This window comes from Acipenser ruthenus, chromosome 17, assembly GCF_902713425.1.
Source record: "Acipenser ruthenus chromosome 17, fAciRut3.2 maternal haplotype, whole genome shotgun sequence".
In the NCBI taxonomy this organism is placed as follows: domain Eukaryota; kingdom Metazoa; phylum Chordata; class Actinopteri; order Acipenseriformes; family Acipenseridae; genus Acipenser; species Acipenser ruthenus.
The window spans coordinates 3,087,026-3,114,970 of NC_081205.1; the positions used below are offsets into that span (position 1 = coordinate 3,087,026).

A 27,945-nucleotide genomic window follows, 5' to 3' on the forward strand; every position below is an offset into this window, starting at 1 on the left:
AGTAGCCCTGATACAGTAGAACACTGGTACCGATAAGCTTTCATGATAAAACTATGCAATGTTTCTTTTTTTTATTTATTTAAGAATTATTCTTATTTGAATATAGTGCTTTTAGCACTGTTACTGTTTTCACATTAAACTAAAACAACAAACTCTGACTGCTGCACAAGCACTGCCCCTTTCCATTTCGTGGCCATGTTTAACTACCTGTTTTAACCATATGTATTGTTAATTTCTAGAATTGCACATACTTTTAATGTAGTATAGTAACCTATATGAAACATTTGATTCCGGAACCATTAATATGATTGCTGATTGTTTACGTAATTAACCCTTTCAGTCCTGCTTATCTTAGCACCGTATGTTCACATATGCTGTCAGAAATGACGTTGGAACCTCGTGCGACTCCTAGGTCCCAGTCTGAGGTCGTTTATAAATATATGTCATAAACGACCTCAGACAATAAAGCAGTTTATTCTTCACCTCGACAAAAATAATTCAGGACTGAAAGGGTTAACGCAAAGAGGAATATCTGTTTCTGTTGCAAACCCGGAAAAAACGTGGGGACATTTGATGGGAAGGGGGGACGGTTCTGGTCAAACCAGGATGCCTGGTCACCCTAGTCATAATTTAAAAATGTGGTTCTCACTGTGGTACCATTCCACTAATGGATCATCACATTTTGCTGCCCTTGTTCTACCATTGCCCCAGCACTGCCATTATAGTGCCACTGCTGCTTGTAATCTCCCAAAGTAAGTGTAACAGTGCCGTCTGTTTCCCCAGAACATGTTCCTCCCCACCATGCCTGAAGACAAGACCAGTGAGGCGCACCAGTGGGTTAAAGAGAAGGGCACCTGGTACTGTAAGTGGCATTAATCTTTTTGGTGACATGACAATAATATGAATGATCGCACTGTAAGAAACTGAGACCTGATTTATTTTCCTTTCAGATTGTGCCAATGGCCATGCGTGTATCGTTGGAGAGGTGAGATGAATCATACTTGTGTTTTATAATAAATAAATGTTTATAATGAGGGAAAGAAATATTGACTAACCACAACAAATAGTAGTAGGCAGTACAGGTAACACTGTTGATACAGATTACAGTAAATGTTATGGTAAGACTCACCTGAAATTAGCCAACATTTAGGGTTCTCTTTATTATTTCTCTTCGCAGTGTAATTTCTGGGACAACTTTAACACAAAAACAGTTACCCACAAAAATACTTATAACAGGTGGTCAACCCTGGTCCTGGAGAGACGCAGGGTCTTCTGGTTTTCGTTCCTCCTGCATTCTCAATTACATAATTCAATCAATTATTTTCAATACAAAACAAATGTCTTCAGACATTGATAATTTAAAGATACCCAGAAAACCTGCAGGGTTGTGGCTCTCCAGGACTAGGGTTGGCCTTCCCTCACCTACAGTAACGTTTTGATGTCGTGAAGCTATGTTAGTAATTCACTCTGTCATTAAATATACAGTATTTTGAAAATCCTGTTCAAATTACTAACTTCAATTTGGCTGTGCATCTTTTTTTTTTCAGTGTGGAAGACCTATGATCACATCTCGATGCGCAGACTGCGGGGCACCAGTAGGGGGCATCCAGCACAACCCTGTTCCAGGTTTCACTAAAGCAAGCAGGTAATACATTGACGGCAACACAGCATTTCAGCAATATTGCCCAACATAGAGAGAATTTGCATTACGAAACGTGTTTGGTCTATAATGCCAGACCGCTCTGTATTTCCTGCAAGCAACGCAATGGATCGTGTGTTTTTTTGTTCCTATTGCGTATTAATATTAAGTCTTCCCCCTTCCTGTGGTTCAGCATGCTTGCGGATCGGACCAGGACTGGTCACATTTTAGGGGCAGCTCAGAGGGGCGCCATCGTGGCTTGTGACAGGCAGATGTCTCCCGCTGCTTTCTCCCTGCTGAGACTCTGCACCCACATCGCCATGCTGCTGGGAGCATTCAGGAACAAGCGGGTAAGAGCAGCAGTGTAGCTCCATCAATGAATGAATGGATCTCTGGGACTGGCTATAGACCACCAGACTCATTTCCTTGTGACCCGAGCCTGCAAAGGTAAAAGCTTAGTGAATAAGCCTGCCCCCCACTAACCCTGCAGATAACATTTCTTTAAAAAATGCAGTTCTGGTGCTGCGCCGGGCTTTTGCTTGTGCACTCAGCCAGTGCAGATGTCTGTTACCAGCAAACTCTCTGCACAGTGTTGATGGACTGTACTGTTTCCACACAGGAGATCTCTGCTATGATTTCTCCAGCCGTGGGGAACGTGGAGCAGTTCCTGTGGAGACACATTGAAAATGACATGGAGGCACTTGGCAGGTCACTAGGGAGGAACATGGACGATACAGCCGTCTGCATCCATCTGGTCATCCATGCCTTCCTGAACAGCACCGCAGGTATCCCTGGAGGCACAGTTAGTCCAGTATCCACACTGTGTGGAAGGGAGTGGGGTTGAGGAGCTCAGTGGTTAGGTGCAGGATCGAAGGTAGGTGTTTTGAGTAGCTCGGTGGTTAGTTCACTGGGCTGGAGTGCAGTGGTGTAGTCCTAAATTTTATTTGCATACTGAACTTCTAATGACACATATAATAGGTCAGGCACTTTTCAAATTTATACAAGTATTTCCACAAAGTGTCTTTCTCCATCTTGTCAGAATGCTTTTAGACTGTGGGTCAGTGGCAGAACGATGATGTCTGAGCCACGATGATGTCATAGCTGAGTGGATAGCTTCGCGGTTCACCGGATGTCATTCCTGAAAGAGCTTCGTCTGTGTTTGTGTCCACAGTTGCTGTTGTCTTCATCAGCATTTCTTCTTAAAGAAGTCATTTGTGATAGAAGTTCCTAATGCTCTTTTCATTGCATCAAGAGGACTACTGACTGAATCAGACAGTTGTGTGGGAAATGCGAGTCATGTGACTGATCTTGCCAATTATATGAGTTCCGGCTCAACTACACCACTGCTGCAGTGTGGTTTGTGGGCTGTTTTGACCTCTCCGTGTCACTCACAGGCTCACAGCGCGGAGAAGGAGCGCTCTCCTCCAAGCGTGCCCGGCAGGACTGGGAGAAGCTGGTCTGCGATACAGTCATCACTCCAGCGTTACAGGTGAGCTGGAAACACAAACACTCACTGGCATGGATAAAAATTTTGTTTTATGATGCAACCTGCAGAAGCAATAACATCACGCTATTCAAAAATAATTTGTGACACCCAATATATGTGCCTACCATGTCTGGACTGACAGTGGTTAGAAAACCTGGAAACCCATTTGAATCGTTTGTGAATAGCATGATGTTGTTTCCGGTTTTGTCAAACACTCTGCTTGTCTCTCACAACATGTTTAATATAAAACCCCTGCAGGATCTGGAGAGGAGTCTCAGGCGAGCCCAGAAGGTGATCAGCACTGATGACCGGCTCAGTGGGAGCCCCCTGATGAAGGTCCTGTACGGAGACCCCACGTCTATCCTGGATCTCCCCACCCAGGAGGCCACTGACCACTCATCCTTCTGGAGCTGTCCTGAGAGAGTGACCATCGAGCGCTTCACTCAGATCCTGGAGCAGGACAAAGGACAGGAGGACAGCCCAGTGCTGTGGCTCTTTCTAAAGAAGGTACTGTGCTCTATTGCCTTGTTACTCTGGCAGCCATGCAATGTGCTTTTTTCACATATTATTCTCTGTAGCTCAGCACCATCCTATATAGACAAATGGGCCTTTATGGAACTTTATCAATATATCCTTGCATGCTTTCCTATGATAATGTACACTTTATCAAGCTTTTACCATGCTTGGATATGCTCTACCATGTTTTTAATAGGCTGTTCCTGGAAGGTAGTAGGTTGAAAGTCCATCTGATTTTTCCTTGTTGTGAATGAATATCAAGAAGCTATCTAAGCACCACAGACCCCATACTACCTTGTTTAATCCTGCTTTTCTGCTCATCCCTTGTTTCACATTTCAGGAGCGTGTTCTCCGGTTGCTGAAGCACCTCCCAGACCTGGCGGCGCTGCAGACAGACCTGCTGAGAACCTTTCCTGTCGGTACAGACATGGGGTCACAGACGATCGGCCAGCTCCTGCAGAAGCTGCCAGCAGGTCAGAGCTTCATTTCATTATTGATTCATGCGTTTAACCCATCAGGGCTACTTGGGCTACAGGAGGCAATGTTGCTACTGAATATTGTGGACCTTTAGATTGTCAAGATTATTTCACACACTGACCTGCTTTTGCAAAGCACTGAAGCCTTATTGGTGGGTAGTTCAGTGCTGTATCTTGGGGACTGTTTTGCAGGAATATTTGTTATGATGAGTTATTCCATAGAATGCATGCAAAAGAAAGTGGAATCAGTTTTGTCACAAAGAAAAAAGAACTTCACAAAATGTGTAATATTATATATACAGGGGCTGGGAAGCACAGTGGGTTAATAATGCACTGTGCTGTACCACATGGGGGGCTTCGGGTAAGGTCACACGAACACTGGTACACAGTAACGCGATCAGGTTTTTCTCCCAGTTGTTTAACTCTAGTTCGTCTCCTCCTGCAGGTTACCAGAAGGAGGTGCTGAGGAGGAGAGTGAAAGTCTTCATGGAGCTCTGGAACCTGCTGAGGACTGAGGTGGCCAGCAGCCGTGAGTACAGCGCCCTGTGTGTGTGCGTCAGTGTGTGGCGTCTCTTTGTCTTCTCTTCTCACTCACCTTACCTCTCTGCAGATGGTACAGAGGACCCCCAGGGGCTGAGTGAAGCAGTCCTGACTGTGGAGAGCTCGTCTGCGTTCCTGTCCCTGCAGAGGAGAGGCCCAGGCTCCTGCTTGAGCACACTCATCGAGTTCCTAACCGAGACCCACAACAGCCTGGTGAGAAAGGCCAACAACCAGGCCAAGGAAGATGATAGGTGAGGATGGGAGTGGGGTCTGCATGCAGTATTTAGTAACACTGTACATTGGAAAAGTGTATACTGTAAGTGCATATCATCCATTGCATTGTACTAAAAAGGTACTGATCTAAAACATTTTTCCCTGGAAAAATATACATGACCATTGTCTCCTCAAGTGCCTATGAGACTCGTTTCCAAGGAAACATGGTATATTTGCACAATATTTTTGCCCTTGCCCATGATTTAGCTATAAGTGCTTTACCATACTTGCTTGTGCTATGCTTGTTATGGCCAACAATACTAAAAAACATCCACCCCTCCATGTCTGTTCTGTACAGTGTGCCCCTGGAGGGGGTGACCGAGAGTCAGCTGACCCTGTGTGACCCGGAGCGGGATCTCCTGCCTCTAATCCTCGCCCACTGCCAGTACACCCTGGAGAAGGGCAAGGAGACAGTGAGCCACTACGACATGCCAGCCATTGAGAGCCACCTCAAGCGCCGCTACCTGCAGGGCAAGCCAGTGATCAGCGCGGTAAGGGGACTGCCTGCTGTAAAAATCGGAAAATCTTTAGTGATGCAAAAACTGACTTTTGCCTAAAAACTTTCTTTGTTTTGCTGGATACGCTTTATAATTTGACAGACCCAGTGATATAATCGTGATGTGTCCCCTGGAATGTAGACAGGATACCAGGATTTCTATTTATATAGTTATTTTTCTTTCTCGGACAGGGCACGTCTAAATACCTGAACAGACAGCAGCAGGACTTCTCACTGATCCTAGCGGAGGTCAGATCCAAGATTGAACAGGTAAGGTTTTTTTTTTTTTGGTTTTTTTTAGAACAATTGCGTGTTGTTTTTGTTAGCACGTCTTTTCCCCCAGGTGGCAGGGAAGAGCTACTGCAATAAACAGCATAATAGTCCTGTATATAGACATTGTGTACTATTGCTTTTGTTTTTAGCATAGTTTATCATACGTTTTACCGTGCCTTACCATACTTATCTGCTCTTTACCATGCTAAAACATGCTTTCGGTGTGCTATGCTTTTACCATGATATACCTCTGTGAACTGTTCAGACTAAGTTTCTAATTTCTGTGGGCTTCATTCCCAACAGAAGCAACATGCTAACAGACGTTGTGTTGTACTGTATCATGTTGGTAAAGGCTGCCTGTGTTGTGTTTGCAGGAAGCCCTGAAGGGCTCTGACAGCGCTGCCGTGTCGACAGTGCTCCGCTCCTACAGTGATGTGTGTGATGCAGTGCGCATCGTCGAGACTGGCCTGCGATTCCTGGGCAAAACCGGCGGGGAGCCCAAGGGAGAGCTCCTGACCTACCTCAGGGACACTCTGAGGATGGGCAAGCAGATCTCCAGCGCTGTGGGCAAGGTGATCACCCCCTTGAGTCTGTGTCCTATACTATACCTCACTGTAACATCTGCCCCTACTCTCCTTCAATCTGTACCCCTCCATAGTGTAACAGAGCCCCCCACTCTCCCTCAATCTGTACCCCTCTATAGTGTAACAGAGCCTCCAGCTCCCTCTCAGTCGATGTGCAGTGATTCTGCAGACAGGACAGTGTTTATTCCCAGCTCTTTGTTCCCAGGCTCTGAATGAGTGCAGGCTGGAGCACAGCACATCAGTCTGGCAGCTGCTCACCTCTTGGAAGTCGGAGCTTATGCTGAGGAAAGGAAAGGTGATTATTTGTCATATAACAAATTCCCTGCATTGCATATTCCAGTATGAAAACTAGACAACACCACTGAAGGCCAGGGAATAGAGCAAGGGTTCAAGGGGTAATAGAACTATTGACCCTTGAGATTTCACAATGTCTGAATCATTTAGTAAGTGTAATGGGCAGTGTTGTGTGATACAGTGCCGTCACGGATTCTGTCCCGTCTGTGAAATGAGATGAGGTTAAAAGCTCTTAAACCACGAATGCTCTTTTGCATTGTGGTTAAGACACTCGATTGTGGTGCGCGGTGTTGCCGGTTTGCACCCAGCCTCCACCCTGTTACATAAGCAATACAGAATTTACCAAAGTAAACTGCACATGTATGATAACAGTAACCAGACAATGCACTGAATGAATGTAATTATATATACATTTAGTTTAGTGAACAATTGTAGTAAATGAAACTGAAGTGTGTAGATGTTTAAAAGTGGCACCTCTAACCTGTTCCCTCCCCTGACTACCCTGGTTTCAGGACCCCTTTGAGAGGCTCCCCATCCCGTACAGGGAGGGTCTATCGGAGGTTGAGAAGAAGGAGCTGCGCGGGTTCCTGGCCGTCACCGATATCAACGCCTTCCGCTGGGAGCTCCATGAGATCCTGCTGCTGAAGACCAACAACTTCATCTCTGAGGACAACTACCATGCACACTGGGAGTAAGAGGCTTCACTCAAGCAGCTTCATGAATTTGCTTTTCTCCGGACAATACAGTGCTGGCTTGGATTCAATAAGATCAAACCAAACTTTTCCTGCAGTGTAAACCCACTTGGAAAATACAACTATAGCCATACTATATGCCCTTATAAAAGTGCATCATAGAAAAAGCAAAGCACAGTGAAAGCATGGTAAAGACCAGCAGAGGATAGTGAAGCATAATAATAAACATGACAAACCAGGATAAACTATGGTGTGTGTGTGTATATATATATATATATATATATATATATATATATATATATATATATATATATAAAGAAAACCTGCATAAAAATCTGTGGCTTGCAAAAAACGAACTTGTACATAATTGCTTTTGTGTTTGCTTTCTACTGAGCAGTTTCTTTTAGTTGCTTTAGGGCATTACAGCAGCCATAATACAACCGTGTTAGAAGCTCTGCAATAAAGAGAAAAGGTTTCACAAATTCTTGCTCTGAATGTTTCAGTTTGAAGTCCACCCTGGAGATTCACCTGGAAGAGAAAGGCTCCCTCACTCTCCCGGGGCTGGAGGGCCTGTCTGATGCCATCACCCTGAAGAAGGGGGCGGAAAGCTGGCGCCTGGCGGTGGAGTTCAGGAGGTGACTGACCCGGAGCACCGCACTGCCACCCTGTCTGGGAAGCAGCTCAGTCAGCAACAGCAGATAAAGCGTCCCCATGTACTTATTTCTACCCAAATTGTTTTTTTTTCTTGGTTTCATTTAGTTTAGTTTATTCACTTTGTGTCTGCAAGGCCAGCACATGTACATCTCAATAGTGCAAGCACTAATACAAAGATAGACCTAATGTTCTCCCCGTGTTCACGTGGGTTTCCTCCCACAGTCCAATGACATGCTGGTTAGGTGGACTGGGCTCTCTAAATTGCCATTTGTTGCCCTGCGATGGACTGGCGTCCCGCCTTGCGCCCTGTGTCTGCCGGGTTAGGCTCTGGCTCACCGCGACCCTCTAGGATTAAGCGGTTACAGATAATGGATGGATATACAAGCTTGGAACTATATTTGGAATTGGATTGGTCAGGACTAGCCCTGTAGATAATAATGATCCTGAGTTATATTTCTATTCTGGGCTGTTGGGAACTTGTTTGTAAATTGCTGGGGGTTTCACAATTTATTTTAAAAAGTTAAAAAAAAAGTTTTCAAATCAGTGATGCTTTGGATTTTTTTCTCCTATTATTTGCAATGTTAAGCTAACAATGTGAGCAAAGTGAAATGTGGTTTTAATATTCAATAGAAGCACAGTGTCGTGTGTTAGAAGACAGCAAGTCTTATTTGTTTTCAGAGTTTTATGGAGAATGAAAAACAAACTGAATTTGCTACGACATGTTTTTTTTTAAATACACAAAATCAATACATTCCTTGGCTAATAATTGTAATGATAAAATAATCAATGCACAAATGTCATCTGCAGTTGTGTTTTTTTTTTCAAGTGCAGACATACATACATGTATTTATTATTTTACTGGATAAGAATTGTATTTACTCGTAGAACAACACAAGTTATGTTAAAAGACAATGTACTGGCAAATTAATCAATAATCAACTCAATATGTAAGGTACCAGCACAGATGAATTTATATTGTCCACATTATGGCCTATATCAATATGTACAGACTGCATAGCTACTGAGATCTGCTTTGATCAGAATACCAGCTGAAGAATACAATACTGTAGAGAGAGAAGCAAGAACCAGCAGATTTCTTTATAGAGCCCTGTGAGATAAATCCACACTGGCTGTGGGGCTTGCAATGCTGAGATATTTATAGATAGACCTTTAGGGTTCCCCCCAACCCATCTCTCATAAAAAAATTACTACTGAAACGGGAGAATACATAATGCATACCTCTTCAGAATTAGCAAGCACTGCCCTACACAGTATTTAGTATTTTCCATAGTAGCTGTACAGTTTTCCATTTTTTTAAATGCATATATTATGCAATTAACAGTATATAGCATTGTCACTATCAATTATTTAAGTTAAGGCAAAACCTTGCTCTGATGTCCAGCAAAAATGTATTGATTGATGGTTCTTCGGGTGGGGCAGAGTCAACTCCTCGTGTATAATTCATTATTCACCAGTTGACAGATGGTTTTTGTGCCTATAGTAAAACATCTGGCTGAAATTAGATATTGACACAAGGGTAGACCTTATACTTAACTAGCGTAGTGAATGTATACTGACACACATTTTAAATTATTTTGGGATAAAAATCTGGTCTTAAAATGTATTTCTCCAGCGCCGATAGAGTTAAATGTGCTGCTGATGTAGTCCCGCCTCTTCTGTCAAGTCAACCAACCTTTTAGACCGACCACGCCCATTTGAATAATCCACTGGTGACTGACTTCTTGCTTTGACCAATCCAAGCTGAGAAACACAGTGTGAGGAACCTTCGTTACCAATAGGGGTCTCTTGTGGGTGGGGCTGTGTTAGTTGCTACAGAGAGTGAAGCTGTTGTGCTTTCAAGCGTCAGTTTCAACAGTTCTGACTGGAAATGGTAGAATAAGAATGGGATTTGCAGAACTTTTATAGGTGTGTTATGCATTGAAAAGCCGACTGATTAACGGTCATTTGTGATCAATAAGTTAAAAAAAAACAAAAGGCTGTCGATCATTGTAATCAAAAGAAAGGACGCCGTCTTTTGTACTACGAGTCGGTTTTAGCATATAAGTTATAACAGTTTTTTGTGCTTTTTCATTGAGATAACTTTCGATGTCTCATTTTCATAATCGTAAGTACTTTTGAAAAATAATGTATATGTTTATATACATTTGTAATAAATCGTACTGTTTTCTTAGTGGGGCGCAGACATTTTAGGATGATGGTTGGGTTTTTTTAAATACTAACTGAACAAAAGGTATAAATGATCAAGTTTTTGTGCAGATTGCTTTTTAGGAGAATAAAAATTGTATTTCGCCTTTTTTTTAAGTAGATGTCATTTTTCGTGTGGCTGATTATTTTAAATAAACATTTTGATGCGTATGCAGATAACTCATTGACTCACCACCATCTCTCCGAGGGAAGAGGATCCGTTGCTTACTGTTGGAAGTTGAGACGCCAGAGCAAGATTCATAGTGCAGTTAAACTGTGAAATCAATAACCCATCCTTGGATGAACGCATTTTAAACGAATATTTAAAGGCTGCGTATTCATTTCAAGATTCAGACCACTGTCGATGCTCCTAGCTGCCTATTAAAGACGACGGCATAGCAGGTAAGACGAACTGCATTATCTATACATCTACTTTAGTGAAAACCTGTCAACGCGATGGTGTCTATATACCACCCCACCGTAGAGCGGTTGATTTTGTAATGGGTGACTATCACAGACAATGCAATGTTTGATACAGTATGGATTGGTTTGTTTTATTATTATTAGCACTCCGCTTGTAATCCCTTTAGTTAGAAAAATTAGGAGTAGCTAAGACTCTCCCAAAGTACAGAATGGTACCCAGGTTCTGGGATGGGGAATAAGACTCCTATTGCATAGCAGTTTCACCCATTCCAGGTTTTACTACCAGCTTCATTAGTAACAAGTTCAACTGTGTCTTATTAAACTCGTAGCACAACCAGAAATGAATCGAACTGCTATGCAATTGGAGTCATGTTTCCATCACTGCAGGTTAATCTAAGATATTAATGTGGTGTGGATCTGTTCCCACTTTTCACCACACAGCGTAAGCAATGATACCTGACCACACACCTTTGGCAATGACACCATTCCCACTCCCATAACCTGTAGATATTCATGTTACATGTAGAAATTGTGACAATATCGGGGGATATTAAAATCAGTGCCACACAATTGATCAAATGCCTCCGACTGGCTGTTTTAAAGACAGGCTGTTTTAAAGAGCCTAGTTGTGCAAGCTATTTTTTTATCTTCTGCCCAAAGCTGGAACTGTATTAGTTTGTCAATTGCCCCATACATCACTTAGCATGTTTGTAAACTGTAAGTCATTAGTGTTTATAGTGTTAGGCTGTTGTAGGGCTGGGTGTAGGTTTTACTTTTCACTCTTAGTTTTGTGAGGGCTCCTGAGGCTTACAAGCCTGAGTGCAGTGGTAGAGTGTTGGTTGCTAGGTAACTAAAGCACTTATCATTGGCTAAGCATAGCCCAGAGTTATTTTCCATGAGGGGGGTTAGTAGCAAAGCCCACAATTAGCACCTCAAGCAACGTTTTTGTTTTAAAAAAATTAGAGATTTTACCAACATGAAACAGGTAAAAAAAAAAAAAAAAAATGGAAATAATATTTGTGAATTAATCATGCTCTTGGACAAACATGTATTTCACTCCTCTGTCAATAATGTTCCCTGGTTTAAAGAAGTGAAGAGAGAGGCAGTTAAAAATGTGTAGCACAGCACAAAGGGAGCAGAATATTCAGAAACTCAAATATTTGAACTCCATACCATGAATCCCTGTGTATCGATTTACTAATTTACTGCATCTTCTATAAAAAGGACCACGGTTTGATTGTTGCCCGCCTCCCCAGGCCCCTGTCACCATGCACATGGACCGCAGCCCCACCTCTCTCCCTGGCAGTGCCTCAGTGGGTGCCGGTGACTCCCTGGAGCTCAGCTTGACCGGCTCTCAGCTCCCTGTCTCCCGTCGGCCCAGCAGCACCTCCCCGGCCAAGCACTTCTCCCGCTCCGTCTCTGTGACCGCGGACAACAAGAGCAAGCGCAACACCCTGGTAAGAGGACAAAGAAAGCACGGCCTCATTCTGTATTGAAACGGGACTTTATTCAGAAGCAACCAGCAGAGTGAAGGCAAGGCTTCTCCTTGTGGAGACTCTGTTGAAAAGCGAACCCCAGCATAAATTGATTTGTTTTTAAATCCCATGTTCGGCAAAATGGGCTCTTTTAAAATCCATCAGGAATAGTTTTGGTGAGCAGGGAACAGTAAGCAGCTTCAGGACTGGTCCTGCTGCAGGAGACGTTGGCGTGGGATTGCAGGAAATGGGTTTTGGATATAATTCAGTGCCTGGTTGTGATTCTGTCTGGTTTGCAAGTCAATACACAGTGATGGAATGCACAGTTAGAGCGTGCACACAAAGTGGAAACGAGTAGAGTCACAGAATGTGGCCTTGGCCCTTCCTCCACTTCATAGGCAAGCTGTTCTCCCCCAGATGTCCCTGACACTAATGCTTTGTTTCCACAACCTTTTGAAAATCAGCCTGTTTTCAAATTCTTTACCAAGTACAATTTGAAGGCCATTTGTTTGGCTCTGGTTAAATATATTCAATCTTCCTACAACTGTAATAAACTTGGAGTCAAGGAGATACATTTTGACAAAGTCTTTTTTCAATTTTGGGGATGCACTGTTTAAGGTGAATAGTATGTTATAGTGCTATGAGGATAGGGGTTGGCTCTGGGCTTTGTCCTCACCCCGTTCTCACTGTCTCTCTGCAGCGCGAAGCTGGGCTCGGCAGCTCCTGGTCCATCAAGAACCTGAGGAGATCCAACAGCACCACCCAGGTCAACCAGAGAGTCAACTCCTGCTTCAGGTACACTCACTGCCCCTCTCCACTCCTCTGTGTCCACCTGTCTGCTTTTCCCTTAACTCTGAAACGCTTTTCAACTATCAAGAGACTAGTAGTCATATGTAGGAGACATTATCCAGGGAATTAGAATTGGCTAACTTGGTGCAACCTGCATAGAAAGTTGCCTGGTATTTTAGCCTCTGTAGGTTTTCATGTAAAATCATGAAACTGTTGCTGTAGGTGCTAGTTTTAATGATACTCTTATTTATTTCCTGGAATAGTTTTGCATATTATTTTTGGCATATTAAACCATTGGAGATGACATAGGATTATTGTGTTGCCTGAAGTCTGTAACACTGTGGTGTCTCCAGAGGCTGGAGTTGTCTTCTAAAAGCAACAGCTGGTCCAGGACAGACCTCTGTCTTTCAGGCAGGCTTCTCTCCTGGGATAATAGCTATTGTGAAGTGATTCTGTAATAAAAGACTCATTGGGGGCTATTGTCTGGGAGCAAGCCATGGGCTGCAGCCCCTTTTGTGCAGTACTGGAGGGGGAGGTTAGAGTTAAGCTTTGTGAAAGGAGGCAGGCTGAATAGATACGTGTGTGCAGGGGTCTTATTGTTCAGCAGTTGCCACTGGGCCAAACCCCTTGGGGACAGGACACATGACAAAAAAGGGAAAGTTAGTTTTCTTTTGCAAAGTTCAGCTCTGAGGAATGTGCCAATTCAAACGGTGTCTGTGAATTCCTTTTCAGAAGGCCAGCTGGCATTTTAAGTGCGGTAGCCAGCCCAGATGCTGTAGGAGGAATTAAACTGAGCATGCATCTGCATTCATTTAGATTGAGAGAAGTAAAGCTGACCTGTGTGCGTGTTTGCTGCTGTGATTTACAGGGTCATTCCTGAGTCTCTCTGAATAGATAACACATGCTGGTATTCAGAAAGGAATTCTGCATTGTCAGCACCCCCTCACATTTTATTAGAAGGACCTGCCTACCTCTTTTTATGAACCTAATTCTGGTCCTTAATTCATATCGCAGTCAGACAGGAACAGCTTGGGATTTGAATAGAGTCCAGTTACATACTGCACCCAGGCATACTGCAACTCCTCAGCTACAGCACTGGGCATCACATTTCTACTGTGTGCTAAGTCACAAGATTTGTTGAGAAAAAGCACAGCCATGGGCTCAAATATGATGCGTTGTTGTAATGTCTGGTGATGTTTTGTAGTCTGCTCTTTCTGATCTTCCCACCCCTCTGTCCTGGTGCAGCGAGGAGCAGTCCGAGGACTTCCTGGCCTTGTTTGACAGCAGCTCGGATGGGAGGAGGAAGCTGGCCAGCCTCAGCAAGACCTCTCCGGACCTCTCCTGGAACATCCTGGTAAGCACCGCCCCTCGGGGAACATTGTCATGACCTCCGAGGTCAGGGGGGAGGGGGGCTATGTCTCGTTTCCACCTGCCTTTGAACTTGGGTTGAAACAAAGCTCTGCAATAATGGAGGTTTATCTGTGAATACAATTACAAGCTTATTGCACCCAGCTAGTTAATGGTTCCTCAGGGCTCGATTCAACCGGAGATAAGAATGTGCAAGTCCAAGATTCTTATCTTAAAGAATCAATTTCTCTTGCCTACAAATATGTATTCTTTACTAGATAATGTAGGTAGGAAATAGTCATGAGATAAGCCCCTTCCTGATAAAGTGGTACTGGCTGGATCTTAGACCCTTGTACTGACCTTGTCTGTTTGGCTTCCCTTGTGCCAGGATGACCAACCCCGGACCTTCCTGATCCCTGGCAATGGCCGCAGTGCCCGCACTTCCGACTCGCCTGCTGGCATGAAGAAGAGAGAGGCTGGCATAGCGCTGGCTGCCAACTTCACCGCCAACAACAGGTCAGTCATGAATAAGGCAGCAGCTAAGTGTGAATTGCATATCAATTTGATGCCTGTCGGAGGATGTATACGTTCTGATCTCACAGTTCTTAAACTACATGCCTGTAATATGACACATGTTCAGTGCTCTTTTATTAGGGGCGGCGAAGTGTTGTGGAAGAAAATGTTATCCGATTCTTTCTCCTCTGCCCCAGGAGTAACAAGGGAGCTGTGGGGAATTCAGTCACCACCATCCTGCACAATAACTGTCCAGACAAGCCTCTGACACCAAAGAGCTCCAACCAGAAACCAGCGTCTCTCAAGTAAGTTAAACGGCAGGCACGGTGAATAGAACTCTGTAAATTGTAATATGAGCCATCATACACAGCGCAACTCGTAACATTTTCAGCAATACTAAAACTGTTGTTTATGCTTTTAATATTTCATGCATATCAACTAAAGACTTGCTTTTAAAAGAATTGCCATAAGACTGGCCTCATTTCCACTGTCCCTGTGTCTTGTGTGTAACCCTCATCTCTCTCCCGGCCTGCAGTAACATCATGAAGGCCACAGTGAACGACGAGGGCAGTCTGGAGAACAGCTCCCTGACCAAATCCCAGAAGAACTTCTCGTCTCCCAATAACAACGCTGCGCGCAGCAGCCCCGCCCTGCTCCGGAGGCAGGAGGTGACTGAGGAGGAGGCTGAAAGGTGATGCCATGCTTGTGAAAAACGGAATCAGTGCACTTTACAGCATATTGAATTTCAGATACCCACAGTGATGATGATGGCAGCTATCGCCATCAGAAATGCATGCAAACTGGAGAAATTCTAAAATGATCAACAAATTGACATCTACTTTATCTAAACTTTATCTAATTACTTTATTATGAGCACTTGGTGGAAAAAAATGTTTGGTTTTAGCAACTTGGCCTGTTGTAATGTAATACACTTGTACAATAATATATGGAAAGAGGACTCCCATTGCATGGGCCTGATTAACCACACCTGTACTGTACAGTCTAATTCTGTATAAGCTGTGTTGTGTCACTGAGTACATTTCTAGGGAGTCCTATTTCCAGCTGTGATGTAGTACAATATTGCGTGGGTAATCCAGATATACCTGAACACTCACTCATAATCTTTCAAGTAGAGAAGCCTATCTACCCACACAGTGGTTTGTCAGTTTTGTTCTGTCCCACGCGGATGCTGTACTAACTCTTTTTGTCTGTCCCTGTGTGTCAGCAGGTTTATCCAGCAGGTGAACCACGCAGCCGTGACAATCCAGCGCTGGTACAGACGCCATGCCCACAGACGGCACACCAGCGAGGCAGCGCTCCGACGCCTCCTCTCCACCAAGAAACAGGTAGGACTCCTGATCGAGCAGAGCCCCCTCAGTGAAGAAGACTAATACAGCCTTGGATTTATCATGTCACTGAAGACATTCAGTCTTTTCTATTCGTCTTTGAATGCATGTATAGTAGGGGTGGTAGCCCGTTTCATTTCTTAAATGTTTAAACGCTAGGATTGTGAGAAGCCCGTCGTCGCTTGTTAAAAATGACTGCAATGTGTATTTTGTATATAAGATTGTATGTGTACATTTAATTGTATATGGAAAAGACAGTAAGGAAGTATTGAATGTGAAATACATTTTTTTACACTGAATACTTACTACTATTTAAAAGGGATCACTGGGTACAAAGTGTGCTGATCCTATTAAAGGAAGATCTTCAGATTAAACTGGACTGACCGAGAGTGACGCTGCAGTTCTTTGTTTTCTGTGCAGGAGAGGGAGCAGAGAGCAGAGGAGGGGGCGACACAGGAAGGTCAGAAGAGGAAGGAGGAAGACAGGAAGAGGATACGTGAGGAGAAAGCCCAGCAGGCCAGAAGAGCTGCTGTTCAGGTAGAGTGTGACCAGGTTCTGATAGCCAGAAACAAAATGTGATTTAATCAAGGCTGCCCGACACTGACGGCACATTCCCCCATCCACAGGAGCTCCAGCAGAAGCGGGCACAGCGGGCAGCTGAGACGCAGCGCGTGGCAGAGCATGAGATTGAGGTACTGAAGCAGAGTGGCAAGGTGGGCCGGAGGAAACCTGCCAGGCCCTCCCCCAGCAGCAAGGGCAGCACGGCAGGCAGGGACACAGGCAAGGGGAGGAATACAGGTGAGGGGCAGGGCTGCAGCGGTGCGGTTTGGTGCATTGATAGCTTGATTGTTCTAATAAGCTAGTCAACAAATATTTGCTTTGTTCCTAGTTGTTGATATCCTGTTTGTATCTTGTTGTTTTCCTGTGCACACTAACTGAATTTCTATTTTTGATTTTGTTTTGTGTTTTTCATTTTGCAGACTCCGGTGTGAATGTAAAGGCTGATCTGGATGACGTATCAAACCTGAGGTCTGGCTCCCCCACTGACTCCCCCGGGAGAGGCTCCCAAGGCTCCCAGGTAACACTGCTGGCCTGCTTCACAAAAGGGTCATGTGTGCTTCAGCGGCTAAAAAGGGATTTGGACAAGGGACGGGTCACTGGCTTAGATGAGATTCAAACCCAGGGTATTCCGTCTCTTAATGTAATGTTCCAATGACAGTGCAGGGGTAAAGATGAAAGAGGTTCAAGTGACTGAGGTGAGTCGGTGTCTGAGCCGGGATTTGTTTTTGGTTCTTGGGGAGGGAGTGATGGCTGATCCTGTCTCGTCCCCTCTCTGTTCTGCAGAGAGGCGTGAGTGTGGAGGAGCAGCTGCAGAGAGCTCCGTCGAGCAGAGCCCAGTCCAAGACCACGCTGAATGAGCTGCTGGACACCCTGAAGCTGCTAGAGGAGGATCCAGAGAGACTGCCTGAGCCCCAAAACTACCGCAAAGAGAAGTACTCCTGGATCGACGAGGTGAGGCACAGCACATGCTGGGGGCTGCCACTGTGAAGATTTAAAAAAGGAGCTTTACTGTCTAGTATGTCATATACATATATTTTGCTTTTGGATACATTTAAAATTTTACATTCAATACATTTTTTTTTTTACATATAACTTGGAAGTACAGCTGCGTACAGTATTTCAAAATTATTCCCATCCTTCATAAGGCAGTGTATTTTCTGTTACTGAAGCTACAGAGTCAGAGAAGATCTGTTGAGGAAACATTATCTGCCCCTAAAAGGTGCCAGAAAAGGTGACTAAACTTAATCTTATTTAAAAGATTAAGCCCCACATGATCTATCCCGCACTCCCCAAGCCATGCGCTTAGCTTGAAGTAGGAGGCTGTCTTCCCTGAAGCTCTGTGCTGACCTCCCTACTGCTTTTCCAGGACGGGGACTCCAACTCCCTGACAGCTGATAACCTGGAGCTGCTGGGCAAGATGAGCCAGCCTCCTGCCCTGCCAGACGGAGGCGCCCTGCTCTCTGAGGCCAAGCTGCAGAGCATCATGAGCTTCCTGGACGAGATGGAGAAGTCGGAGCAGGAGAGGCCGCGATCCGTCACCTCGGGTTCACACAGAGAGGTGAGGCAGTTACAGGGTACAGGGGTTACTGCAGGCTGGGGAAGAGCACTCCATACAGGCAAGTTTTCTCCAGCCTTGGGAGTTTTGTTGAGGGTGAAGCTGTGTCTGACTTCCATTCTCCCCCTTGCTTCCTCTCCCCCTGTGTCTGTGCCCCAGGCCCTGCTGTCAGAAGAGGACCTAGCTCAGGTGGACCAGGCTTCAGCCACAGCAGCCGAAGTGACCGGCTCCATGATGAGGATGAAACTGGAGCTGGAGGAGAAGCGACGCACCATGAACATGCTGCAGACTGCACTGGTGAGGAGATTAAATCAGATAGAGTTGGAATGAGTTTGCTCCATCACCGTTGTTTACTCGGTGCTTAGTGGGTTTTTACTCTTCAGTATGAAGCCCCAGTTTGCCCTGCCTGGTTACCTGTCCTAACCACACCTTCCTTCCCTGCCTAAATCCTCCCTCCCCCTCCCCAGGCTCAGCAACGGGAGCTGACAGTGCGCCACATCAAGGAGACGGAGAAGGAGCTGAACCGCAACTTCCAGCTGCAGAAGGATCAGTACGAGGCCACCATCCAGAGACACCTGGCCTTCATCGATCAGGTACTCTCCACTCCCCGGAGTCACATACACCCCATCCTCCCCTTCATTGGTCAGGAACCCACTTTTCCACACTTGCTATTTGAGATCTGGACCACTGTGTGCAGAGTGAAAATCCCAATTAAAACATTTTTAACATAGGTCCATTTTTTCACACATACCGGGTGCATTGTGATATACTGCTCTATTCTGTGCTGACTGCAGCTCTTGGATCTGACCCAGTAGTTGTGGCTTAACCTCTGTCGGTTCCAGTAGGTCAGCAGTGTGTCTTGTGGAGGCTGATGTGTCCCTTGTTCCTCTCCCCAGCTCATCAATGACAAGAAGGCCCTGAGTGACCGCTGCGAGGGGGTGGTGACCGAGCTAAAGCAGGTTGACCAGAAATACACCAAGAAGATAGCACACATGCAGGAGCAGCATGACCTGGTGAGATCCCCTGAATCAAGGGGAAAGACACTGCAGAGAGTAGACCGGCCGTGAGGATACAGGCATTGAATGATTGTCGTCTGTAACAGATACTCCATATACGTCCAGTGGATTGTGTTGTTGTTTTAAGAACAAGATCCCCAAAGGGTTGCATTACTTCACGAAAACAGAACATGTTGTATTTCAAATCTTCTTTTTGCACGGGGGGTTTGTTGTATTTTTTAGTCCACATTTTGTTCATATAAACCAGGCACTGTTTTATGCATTCCTCTCAAGCAATGGGTCAAGTGAATGTGAAACCACTGCACCCAGTAAAAGCTCTTAGTGCAGTCAGAGGACACTTAGAATTGCAGCATCAGCCCATTAGAGTGATTCAGAGGGCTTCATTTTCTCTGGCTTCTTTTGCTGTAGTTTCCTGGCTGGTATAATCACTGTGCAGTGTCTCTTTTCAAAACTAGTCTCAGTGGTGCTTTCCAATCATTTTCGTTTCATCTTTCTTTTATTTCTGTTTGTTTTCCTCTCCTTTCTGACTAGGTGTGGCACATTCTGGGTCCCTTGTGTGAGGTAACTTTCTTTTCATCTCTTTCATTTTCACTTTCTTTCTCTCTTCTCCTGAGCTAGCCTTCAGCTAAATCTGGGGTGTCAAACCTGGAGGTCTTGTAAACCATGAATTTTGAGATTGTAACACAAGATACCTGGACATGATACAAAAAGCAGCGTGGTCAAATGGCTCTGCTTAGATCATAGCATTTACAAATGCTTTATAAATACTTAAAAGCTAATAGTTATTTTTGTTGGAGCACATTTTACAATTTACTCTGGGGTCTTATAACCCCATAACCCCACCCTTAAATAATCTGTGGTCCGCACATGCATCTGCAAATGAAGAAAAGGTTTCTGGTTTGACGTCCTGATTTGGGCACTAATCTCCTTTCCGCTGTCCTAATATAGACTGGCCTCTCAGACCTCTAACCCCATGCATCTCTGTACAGAACGGAGCAGCAGAACTCAAAGGACTGGCCAGGGCTACTCAAAGCTCCTTATAGCATCTCCAATACAGCAGTGAGATTAAGATCATAGGAAATATCATATACTACCGTTACATGAACAAGGAATCGGATGTTTTTTTAAAAGATTTAACATCTGAAAACAAGTGTGCAGGGTTATTATGCTCAACTTGGTTAAAACAGTTCTTCTGAACCGGTTAAACTCCCAGCCTGATTCCAGCTTGAAACTTGCATGCACAACATACAGTATAGAGGATCTGGTAATCGATTCCTCAGATCGGTATCTTGACTCCGATTGTATTGCTTGTCATGCCTCGTCATCCCATCAGCTGTGAAGCATGGCATCCATTTTTATCACATTCGTGATAACCCTCATTCTCATCATTAACCAGATTGAGATTGATGTTCGGTGTCCAGTGTTTGTTTGACTGTTTGGTTGTATTGATGTGCTGTGTCCCCGATTTCCCCATCCACCAGGAGATTAAGAAGCTGAAGGAGCTGATGAGTGCCACAGAGAAGATCCGCAGAGAGAAATGGATTGACGAGAAAACCAAGAAAATCAAAGAGATCACAGTGAAAGGTTAGTCAGCAACACTGGAAAAGACGCACTGTTGAAAAGTTGATTACAAGTAGTGCAGCTATTGCCCTGGAGCAAAATAAGACTGTGCTTTAGCAGGAGGACAGTGAGAGTTCAACAGAGAGCAATAAATAGCCCATTCATACATGCATGCTTAATACTGCAATAACAGTGTACAGCCACTGTATGTCACTGTGGGCATTATGTACAAAACCCCTGCTAAAATCTGAGAAAAGGTACAATGTCCTGCGCACTTGAATACAACTAAAGGAACTTTTTATGCTAGTAGACATTTTCAGCAAGCCTCAAAAAGACATTTCTTTGTCGGATGGTTGAGTGTTTAAGGCACGGATGTCTGCCCACACTCCACACTCACTGGTCAATGGTAATGGATCTCCCTGTGTGTCCCTGTCAGGGCTGGAGCCGGAGATCCAGAAGCTGATCTCTAAGCACAAGCAGGAGCTGCAGAAGCTGCGAGCTGTGCACGAGGTGGAGCTGATGCAGGCAGACGAGAGGGCGGCTCAGAGATACGTGAGGCAGAGCGAGGAGATGAGGGAGCAGCTGGAGAGAGAGAAGGAGGAGCAGTGCCAGAGAGAGAGGGAGCTCGCCAGGCAGAGGTACCACCACACCCACATACCAACCAGACCTGGGACAATTACAAATACAGCACAATTGTTTACTGAAATTGCAGTTACAATTACAATACTATTTTATTAAATTACAATCGCAGGTACGATTATGCCTCAGTAATTACAATGATACTAAACAATTACCCACATTAACACATTTACTCTGTTTATTTTAAATAACCCAGCAATAATTATAGGTTCAAATACAGAAACGTACTATATAACTTTATCGATCAATGATATGGTATAATTGCAATTACAGTTATGCAGGTGTGCCCAGATTCAACTACAATTAGTTATAATTGCAAAGAATTACGAATTGTGCAATTACAACAGCACGTTAATTATCACCCCGGCACGCCCCCTGCAGGTACGAGAAGCAGCTGCAGGAGGAGGAGCAGGCGCTGCAGCAGCAGAGGAGGAGACTCTACAGCGAGGTGGCTGAAGAGAAGGAGAGGGGGTGCCAGCTGGCTGCAAGGTGAGGAGGGAGGTGGGGTGGAAGAGGCTGGTCAGCTGTGACGTCTTGGAGGTTCTGCCAGGCAGAGGGGGGAAGTGCTGTCTGATTGCACTGAATGAGAACTGGCTTTGAGATCTGAGAGCAAGAATGTGAAATCCTGAGTTTTGTGGTGGTCACTGTCCTCTGTGTCACCCCCTGCAGACAGAGGGCAGAACTGGACGAGCTGAGGAAGCACCTTGAGGACAACAGCTTGGTGACGGGGCGTGCGCTGAGAGAGGAGTTTGAGAGGACGAGAGAGGAGCAGGAGAGGAGGCACCAGGTAAGACACTGGCGTGGGAAATGTGTGTCTGCTTGACGGGAGATATAATATCAGGTTTCATCCTGCATTGTGATAACTCTGTATCCAGGAATTTTAAAGCTGCGTCATTTAATGTTCATTCTAAGAAGCCCAATTGTGTCGTAGTTAGTCTTGGGAATGACTGTCTGACTTTCTGTCCAGGCAGAGGTTAAAGCCCTGAAAGAGAGGCTAGACATTGAGAAGCAAGCCTGGGAGGAAAACTACATGAAGAAAGAGGTAAGACTGACTGACTCGCAGCAGGTGACTCTGTATGCCTGCGGCTACACAACCCACAATTGAAAACATAACCTGTGACAAGCACACACCGCTACCAAGAGCAAGCCCGGATTTAATATGGATATTCACTTGAGTTTCCTCTGATAGCCGGCTGGAAAGTTAAACTGTAACTCTCATAAAGATAGCCTGTGTGTGCAGAGACAGACTGAGCAACGGGGCACTGACCTCCCATTGTGTTTATTGAGAGAGGAGTCGATTGAAATATTTTTATAACAACACGTACACCTTGATTAAACAAAAAATAAAAACTGTTAACATTTACAGAGCCTGCTGTAATCTGTTAGCGATCAGACACTAACTTGCGTGTAAGTGAGAGGCGTTGTAACTTGGGTAAATGTTTGTGTAAATGTTTGCAGCAAGATGGTAAAAGAGATCAGAAAGTGAATTCTATTTAGGTATCGCCTGTTGACTGCCTTGCACACGAGTGGGTTCATTCCTGGCTAAATGGATCTCGATTAGGCATAATTAGAATATGAATTTAAAAAAGATAACCCATGGTCATTGGAAAGGTGAATTTGACGGAGGGGGTTTTATATAACAAAAGTGTGTTGACAGACTGTGGCTCTGTAACATTTTATTAATCGTTGTTAATCTGTCCATAGCTGCAGAAAGACGGGCCACGCTCTTTATCTGGTGCAAAAAGACGGGCCAATGTGAAACTACTACAATTTTTCAATCACATGAAATGTTCTGTTTGAGCCGTTACCTTAATTAAGATTTGGGTTTGGGCTAGAGTTAGGGCTGATTTTAAATCTAAGATCAGCATTCAAATTCTCTCAGCTGGCCTGTCGTTGAAAAGCCTGGCCCGTCTTTCTCCACCTATGCCCATAATCTTATTCACTTGGGTGTCCAAGGTCAGAATTTATTCTGGGAATCCCGGAGCTGGGTGTTCTAGCCCGTACCCCACCTGTAACCCTGCTGTGCCCCTGCCCCGGGCTGATGTGGCTTGTCTGTGTATGTTTAGGAGACCTGGCTGCTGAACAGGGAGAGGGAGCTAAAGGAGGAGGTGCGCAGAGGGAGGGACAAGGAGATCGAGCTGGTGATTCAGAGGCTGGAGGAGGAGACCAGCAGAGCCAGGGATGAGTGCGAAAGAGCCTCCGAGAACAGGTCCGAGGGGGGCAGGATTAGTAATCTGTGATCCAGCTGCTGTTCCATGATCTAACATTTTAATGAGTTGCGATCCTCCCCTTGTTAGCTCCCCTGGCATTGTTGTCTTGTATTTCCTCTTTTCAGAAAGTAATGTGATGCTGTGACATTTCAACAGTGTTGGCTCAGCCTGCCCTGTAGTAAATTCCTATTTTTCAATTCTGATTCCTTTTTAATCAATTCCAACCATCATTGATCAAAATTGCAGTTAGCAATATTCTGTTAAAATGAGCTTCTCACAGTGGCAACAGATTACTTAAATTGAAGTCACTGTTAGTTAATTAAGTTGGCTTCAAATGAAAGCAGTTGAATGATCACAACAATTATTGTCTCTAAAATATCAATTCCAATTCCTTCGATTTGGAATTGAGAATTGATTTAAAAGGAATTTGGAAATGGAATTGAAAAACAAGAATTGACCCCAGGCCTGCATAGAAGTTACAAAAAGACAGGACATCAGTGCTGTTATCTAATGATTGAGTGGTCAAAGTTATTCACGACTCACAGTACAGAGTATGTGAAACCCTGGTTAGTGACTGGCGCTGTGCTCTGGTCCCAGAGTGAAGCGCGTGCGGGAGAAGTACGAGACAGAGCTGCGGGAACTGGAGCACTCGGAGAGGAGCCTGCAGGAGAGACACAGCGAGCTGAAGGGCCGGCTCAGCCAGGCAGAGGGGGAGGCTGTGCGACTGCAGGGGCTTCTCAGGCAGAAAGAGCAGGAGGTGCAGGACATCACACAGGTACTGACCAGGGGGAGGCGCTGTCTGATTGCATGAGGGTTGGGTTGGGTTGGCTGCCCTGAAGGTGTTTAACACTTTCATGCATGGCGACCTCATGATGACTGATTTAAAACAAAAAAAAAAAAAAAAAAAACCCTCTGGTCTTCATATGGGGACAGATGGAAGGTGAAATGCACATATGAGGATGCCATTTTTTCCCCATATAAAGCAATGTTTTTTTCAGCTATTTTCAATATTTCATGGGCTGGGGATCTGAGAAAGAAAATAAAATCCAGTGTTGTATAGAGAATTCAGTCCTGGGGTTGTGGCAGGCAGCTAATTCAATGCAGTGAAGTACTGAGAACTCTGTCCTGTGACAATGCAGTAAGTCAGTGCTGTGACTCTGCCTCCCTCCCTGTCCCACTCCTAACTGATGTTTTTGCCGCAGATTCAGGACCGGCTGACGGAGGAACGGCGCAGCCTGGCAGAGGTGATTCGGCAGGAGTTTGCCGACCGGCTGGTGACCACAGAGGAGGAGAACAGGCGCATGAAGACGGAGATGTCGGAGACGAGGGCGCGGCAGAGACTAGAGCTGGAGAGAGTGACCCGCGAGAAGGAGGAGGAGCTGGCTGAGGTGCACAAGAGGTGAGGACGAGGCCAATCGCAGAGGAGAAGGAGGCGTGCTGTGTCAGTGTGATTAGTGTGCCAACACTCTCCCTCTTCTCCTGCAGGGTGAAAACTGCTATAGTGAAAAAGGAAGAGACTGTAAAGAACTTGCGAAAGCAACACGAGGTGAGAACCCTGAGCTTCCGCATGGAACACAACACTGACTTTGTGAATATACATACACACACACACACACACATATATATATTGATGCCATTAAGTGGAACTGAATACAGGCTACACAAGAAACAATACAACCATATTAATTGAAAAATGTGCAAATGTGCTATATTATAAAGATCTTGCATCATTAGTTTTTTCCACGTTAACAAAAAGATGTCTCATTTACTCTATGCTTAAATCTCTCTATGCTGCTGATTAAGTTAAATAACAAGAACATGGCGGGGCAAAATTGAGACGCTACAGCGCTCAGTGCATTTATTAAATAAGAGAAAAATAAACGGAACAAACAAACTCACAAAACAAATGGGCACGTTGGCCAAAACAAACAAACAAACAAGTACCGTGCTGGTGTAGAGCCAGCACGTTTTAGCAAGTGTTTTACTTTCCTTCGCCCAACTCATTCCTCCTCTCGAACACACTCATCACTGTGCAGCCAAACTGCAGGTCTTTTTATATTTGTGACCTGAGGGATTAACTAGCTATCAATTACTATATTACCCCTCGGTCACATTCTGCACAGATTTACTAAGTCTGCATGACTGTCAGCTACTTAAACAGTCAGTAGCTGACAGTCACGCATTCCCACGAGGCATTTAAACAAACAATAAATAATAAAAATTCAAATAGTATTGGCTTTTCGCCATTATATATATATTGTATACATCCTAGTAATAATAAACAATAACAGCATATAGATAGATAGATAGATAGATAGATAGATAGATATAGGGGCAGGACATTAGCACATTTTAATTCAGTGCCACTTAAAGGACCTTCACTGACTTCTTTAATTTCTGCGATCTCCCTGCTGTTTCTCCCCACAGGCAGCCTTAAAGAGAGCAGATCACCTGGAAGCATTACTGGAGCAACAGCGCAAGCAGCTGCTGGGGAAGTGAGGTGGTCAGCCTGCATCTCCATAGCAACCGTCCTGCTGGAGGAGGGGGGTGTGGCATTATTCCTCAACCAGACACTCAGGCTGGGGACCCTGAACCCACTTCCCAAAGAAGGGACCCATTCCGTCATTATCAGCCCCTTTAAAACAGCAGGAGAGGAAACTGGTCATGGGGTCGAGAGCCGTCAGAAGCTGTCTGTTTGGGCTGCTAGAGAGATCAGTCAGGAGTTGTGGGTTACAGGTTGATCTAGGGAAACTTAATGAGGGAGTTCAGCTAGTTGAAGAGCCCAACCCAGGTGGCACTAGTGCTAGATAATTGAGTGCAGATGCTGTCCTGTTTTGAAGGTTATCAATGGCATTCATCAAGCCGATTGAAACCATTGCATTTGTAGCAAAAGCTGGTGGTATCCTGTACCAGAGATTCTGACGATCAAGAATGTCTGGTGAAATGAACTCCTTGTCAGTAAGAATTCATTTGAGCTCAGATGAATCTCTGGAAATAGGAGCTGGTCTGACTAGCCAATGTGGAGTGAGATAGATTGAGAAGTTTAGAATGATGAATAGAATGTTGATAGAAGGTAAGAGAATAGAGAGAGAGACAGAGAGAGAGAGCAGACAGAGAGAGAGAGCAGACAGAGAGTAGAAAAATAGGAAGTGCCATAAAATAGTGAGATTGGCCCAAATAAAAAATGTACTACAACTAAATATTATAGCATCTTAAAAACTGCATCAAAGTTAAACTCTTGGTTCTTCTTCAGAAGAAGCAGTCAGCAAAAGCCCAGATTTCTATCACATCAAGTTATCTAATGAAAGTCAGATTGTTGTGACATTTAAATTATTTTTAAAACTTTTAAAGCACATTGAGGGTGTCTGTATCCTCTGTGGGATGGAATAAATAATCTGCTTTACGCATCAACTAAGTAGTACTATCTATATATATATAAAATATTTTTTAATTTAGGCCACACGTCTTCTAGTTCAGTAGTAGTAGAACGTAGAAGGAAATACAGAGGGAAGAGAATTGACAGAAAATGAAGAAATGATTATTTAAATAAAGGAGAAGCTTCCCACAGCACTGACTGCCTAGCTTGTAACCAGTCCTTATCAGCTGTTTATGATGGGTCAACAAAACACCCCCCTGCTTTTCTGTATACCTTGTAACAGATGTTCCTTATTGATCCAAGACATGTAGACTGCACGTACACACTACCATTAAACACTGTTCAACCAAAAAGTTCTGTTGCTTTTTTTTTTATAAACTTCTTTTTCCTATGTAGGACTCCAGTAATGCACGCCATTGAACTGGTACTAAACATACTTTATAATATGTTGTGTGTGTGTGTTGCATTTTATTCTGGCCCAATCTTTTGCGTCCCTGATTTTAAATAAAAGTTGTGGGTTAACAAATGCCAAGACGCATGGTTGTGGGTCTTCTGGTGTGCTAATGGTATGTGAGGCAGCTTCCTGGTTCTTTTGTACAACAAAGAATCTTCTGAAAATTGCAGTGGGAGTCAATCAGCAAGGCTCTTTCAGCTCTGCATTCTGTTTTCTGAAAAATAAATTGTGTCGATAGCATGAAAAACCTCTGACTATGCAGACTCTGTGTTTAGTTGCTGTCCTCAACATCAAGTGCGTTTGTCCCCGAAACACACCCTGTTATTATAATTATTGTACTTTTCCTATTTTAAATTGTAACTTTATTTTTTACATTAATTTTGAACCGCTTGTTGCTTTTTTGTACTGTATGTCTCAATGTAACTTTTAGCTCCCATGCAGAACTATAAAGAGTTGTATTCATTTAAACTGTGTACTTTTATTTATACATATATTTGGTTTTAATATATTTATTATTATTTATTTCTTAGCAGACGCCCTTATCCAGGGCGAC

General features: G+C 44.3%; 2 protein-coding genes across 10 annotated transcripts in view; both read left to right on the top strand.

The window, feature by feature from the left end:
- rnf213b (ring finger protein 213b) overlaps nucleotides 1-8,723 on the top strand; it is a 38,692-nt gene extending 29,969 nt beyond the window's left edge. For all 3 annotated transcript variants that reach the window (XM_058989793.1, XM_034928670.2, XM_058989794.1), the window contains exons 52-67: nucleotides 784-862; nucleotides 951-985; nucleotides 1,548-1,645; nucleotides 1,833-1,989; nucleotides 2,259-2,424; nucleotides 3,034-3,128; nucleotides 3,384-3,632; nucleotides 3,982-4,114; nucleotides 4,563-4,646; nucleotides 4,728-4,908; nucleotides 5,229-5,421; nucleotides 5,619-5,696; nucleotides 6,074-6,271; nucleotides 6,489-6,578; nucleotides 7,090-7,268; nucleotides 7,773-8,723. In XM_058989793.1, the coding sequence (XP_058845776.1) occupies nucleotides 784-862; nucleotides 951-985; nucleotides 1,548-1,645; nucleotides 1,833-1,989; nucleotides 2,259-2,424; nucleotides 3,034-3,128; nucleotides 3,384-3,632; nucleotides 3,982-4,114; nucleotides 4,563-4,646; nucleotides 4,728-4,908; nucleotides 5,229-5,421; nucleotides 5,619-5,696; nucleotides 6,074-6,271; nucleotides 6,489-6,578; nucleotides 7,090-7,268; nucleotides 7,773-7,908 (2,151 nt within the window). In that variant the 3' untranslated portion in view covers nucleotides 7,909-8,723. The remainder of the gene's footprint in view (nucleotides 1-783; nucleotides 863-950; nucleotides 986-1,547; nucleotides 1,646-1,832; nucleotides 1,990-2,258; nucleotides 2,425-3,033; nucleotides 3,129-3,383; nucleotides 3,633-3,981; nucleotides 4,115-4,562; nucleotides 4,647-4,727; nucleotides 4,909-5,228; nucleotides 5,422-5,618; nucleotides 5,697-6,073; nucleotides 6,272-6,488; nucleotides 6,579-7,089; nucleotides 7,269-7,772) is intronic.
- A 1,013-nt stretch (nucleotides 8,724-9,736) lies between these two features.
- LOC117423762 (centrosomal protein of 131 kDa-like) lies at nucleotides 9,737-27,860 on the top strand. 7 transcript variants are annotated; one of them, XM_034039900.3, is made up of 28 exons: nucleotides 9,737-9,849; nucleotides 10,305-10,530; nucleotides 11,808-12,008; nucleotides 12,727-12,821; nucleotides 14,061-14,169; nucleotides 14,551-14,678; nucleotides 14,873-14,980; nucleotides 15,211-15,366; nucleotides 15,901-16,021; nucleotides 16,442-16,558; nucleotides 16,648-16,819; nucleotides 17,002-17,099; nucleotides 17,366-17,533; nucleotides 17,949-18,140; nucleotides 18,297-18,434; nucleotides 18,605-18,730; nucleotides 19,034-19,150; nucleotides 19,685-19,714; nucleotides 20,635-20,737; nucleotides 21,150-21,351; nucleotides 21,734-21,841; nucleotides 22,022-22,139; nucleotides 22,320-22,394; nucleotides 23,419-23,561; nucleotides 24,160-24,337; nucleotides 24,765-24,961; nucleotides 25,048-25,108; nucleotides 25,990-27,860. In XM_034039900.3, the coding sequence occupies exons 3-28, from the start codon at nucleotides 11,820-11,822 to the stop codon at nucleotides 26,059-26,061; spliced, it is 3,321 nt and encodes a 1,106-aa protein (XP_033895791.3). In that variant the 5' UTR covers nucleotides 9,737-9,849; nucleotides 10,305-10,530; nucleotides 11,808-11,819; the 3' UTR covers nucleotides 26,062-27,860. The 7 variants fall into 7 exon arrangements, with proteins under 7 accessions (XP_033895791.3, XP_033895790.3, XP_058845778.1 ...); XM_034039899.3 differs by having other exon boundaries at nucleotides 9,740-10,048; XM_058989795.1 differs by having other exon boundaries at nucleotides 9,740-10,530; nucleotides 11,776-12,008.
- The last annotated feature ends 85 nt before the right edge of the window (nucleotides 27,861-27,945 follow it).

What these genes read in the sequence shown, in the direction of transcription:
- LOC117423762 (XM_034039900.3), top strand. Translation starts at nt 11,820, where the DNA reads ATGCACATGGACCGCAGCCCCACCTCTCTCCCTGGCAGTGCCTCAGTG. An exon ending in ACCTCTCCTGGAACATCCTG is followed by an intron (nt 14,170 to 14,550) that starts GTAAGCACCGCC and finishes CCCTTGTGCCAG; the next exon opens with GATGACCAACCCCGGACCTT. An exon ending in CCTCGGGTTCACACAGAGAG is followed by an intron (nt 18,141 to 18,296) that starts GTGAGGCAGTTA and finishes TCTGTGCCCCAG; the next exon opens with GCCCTGCTGTCAGAAGAGGA.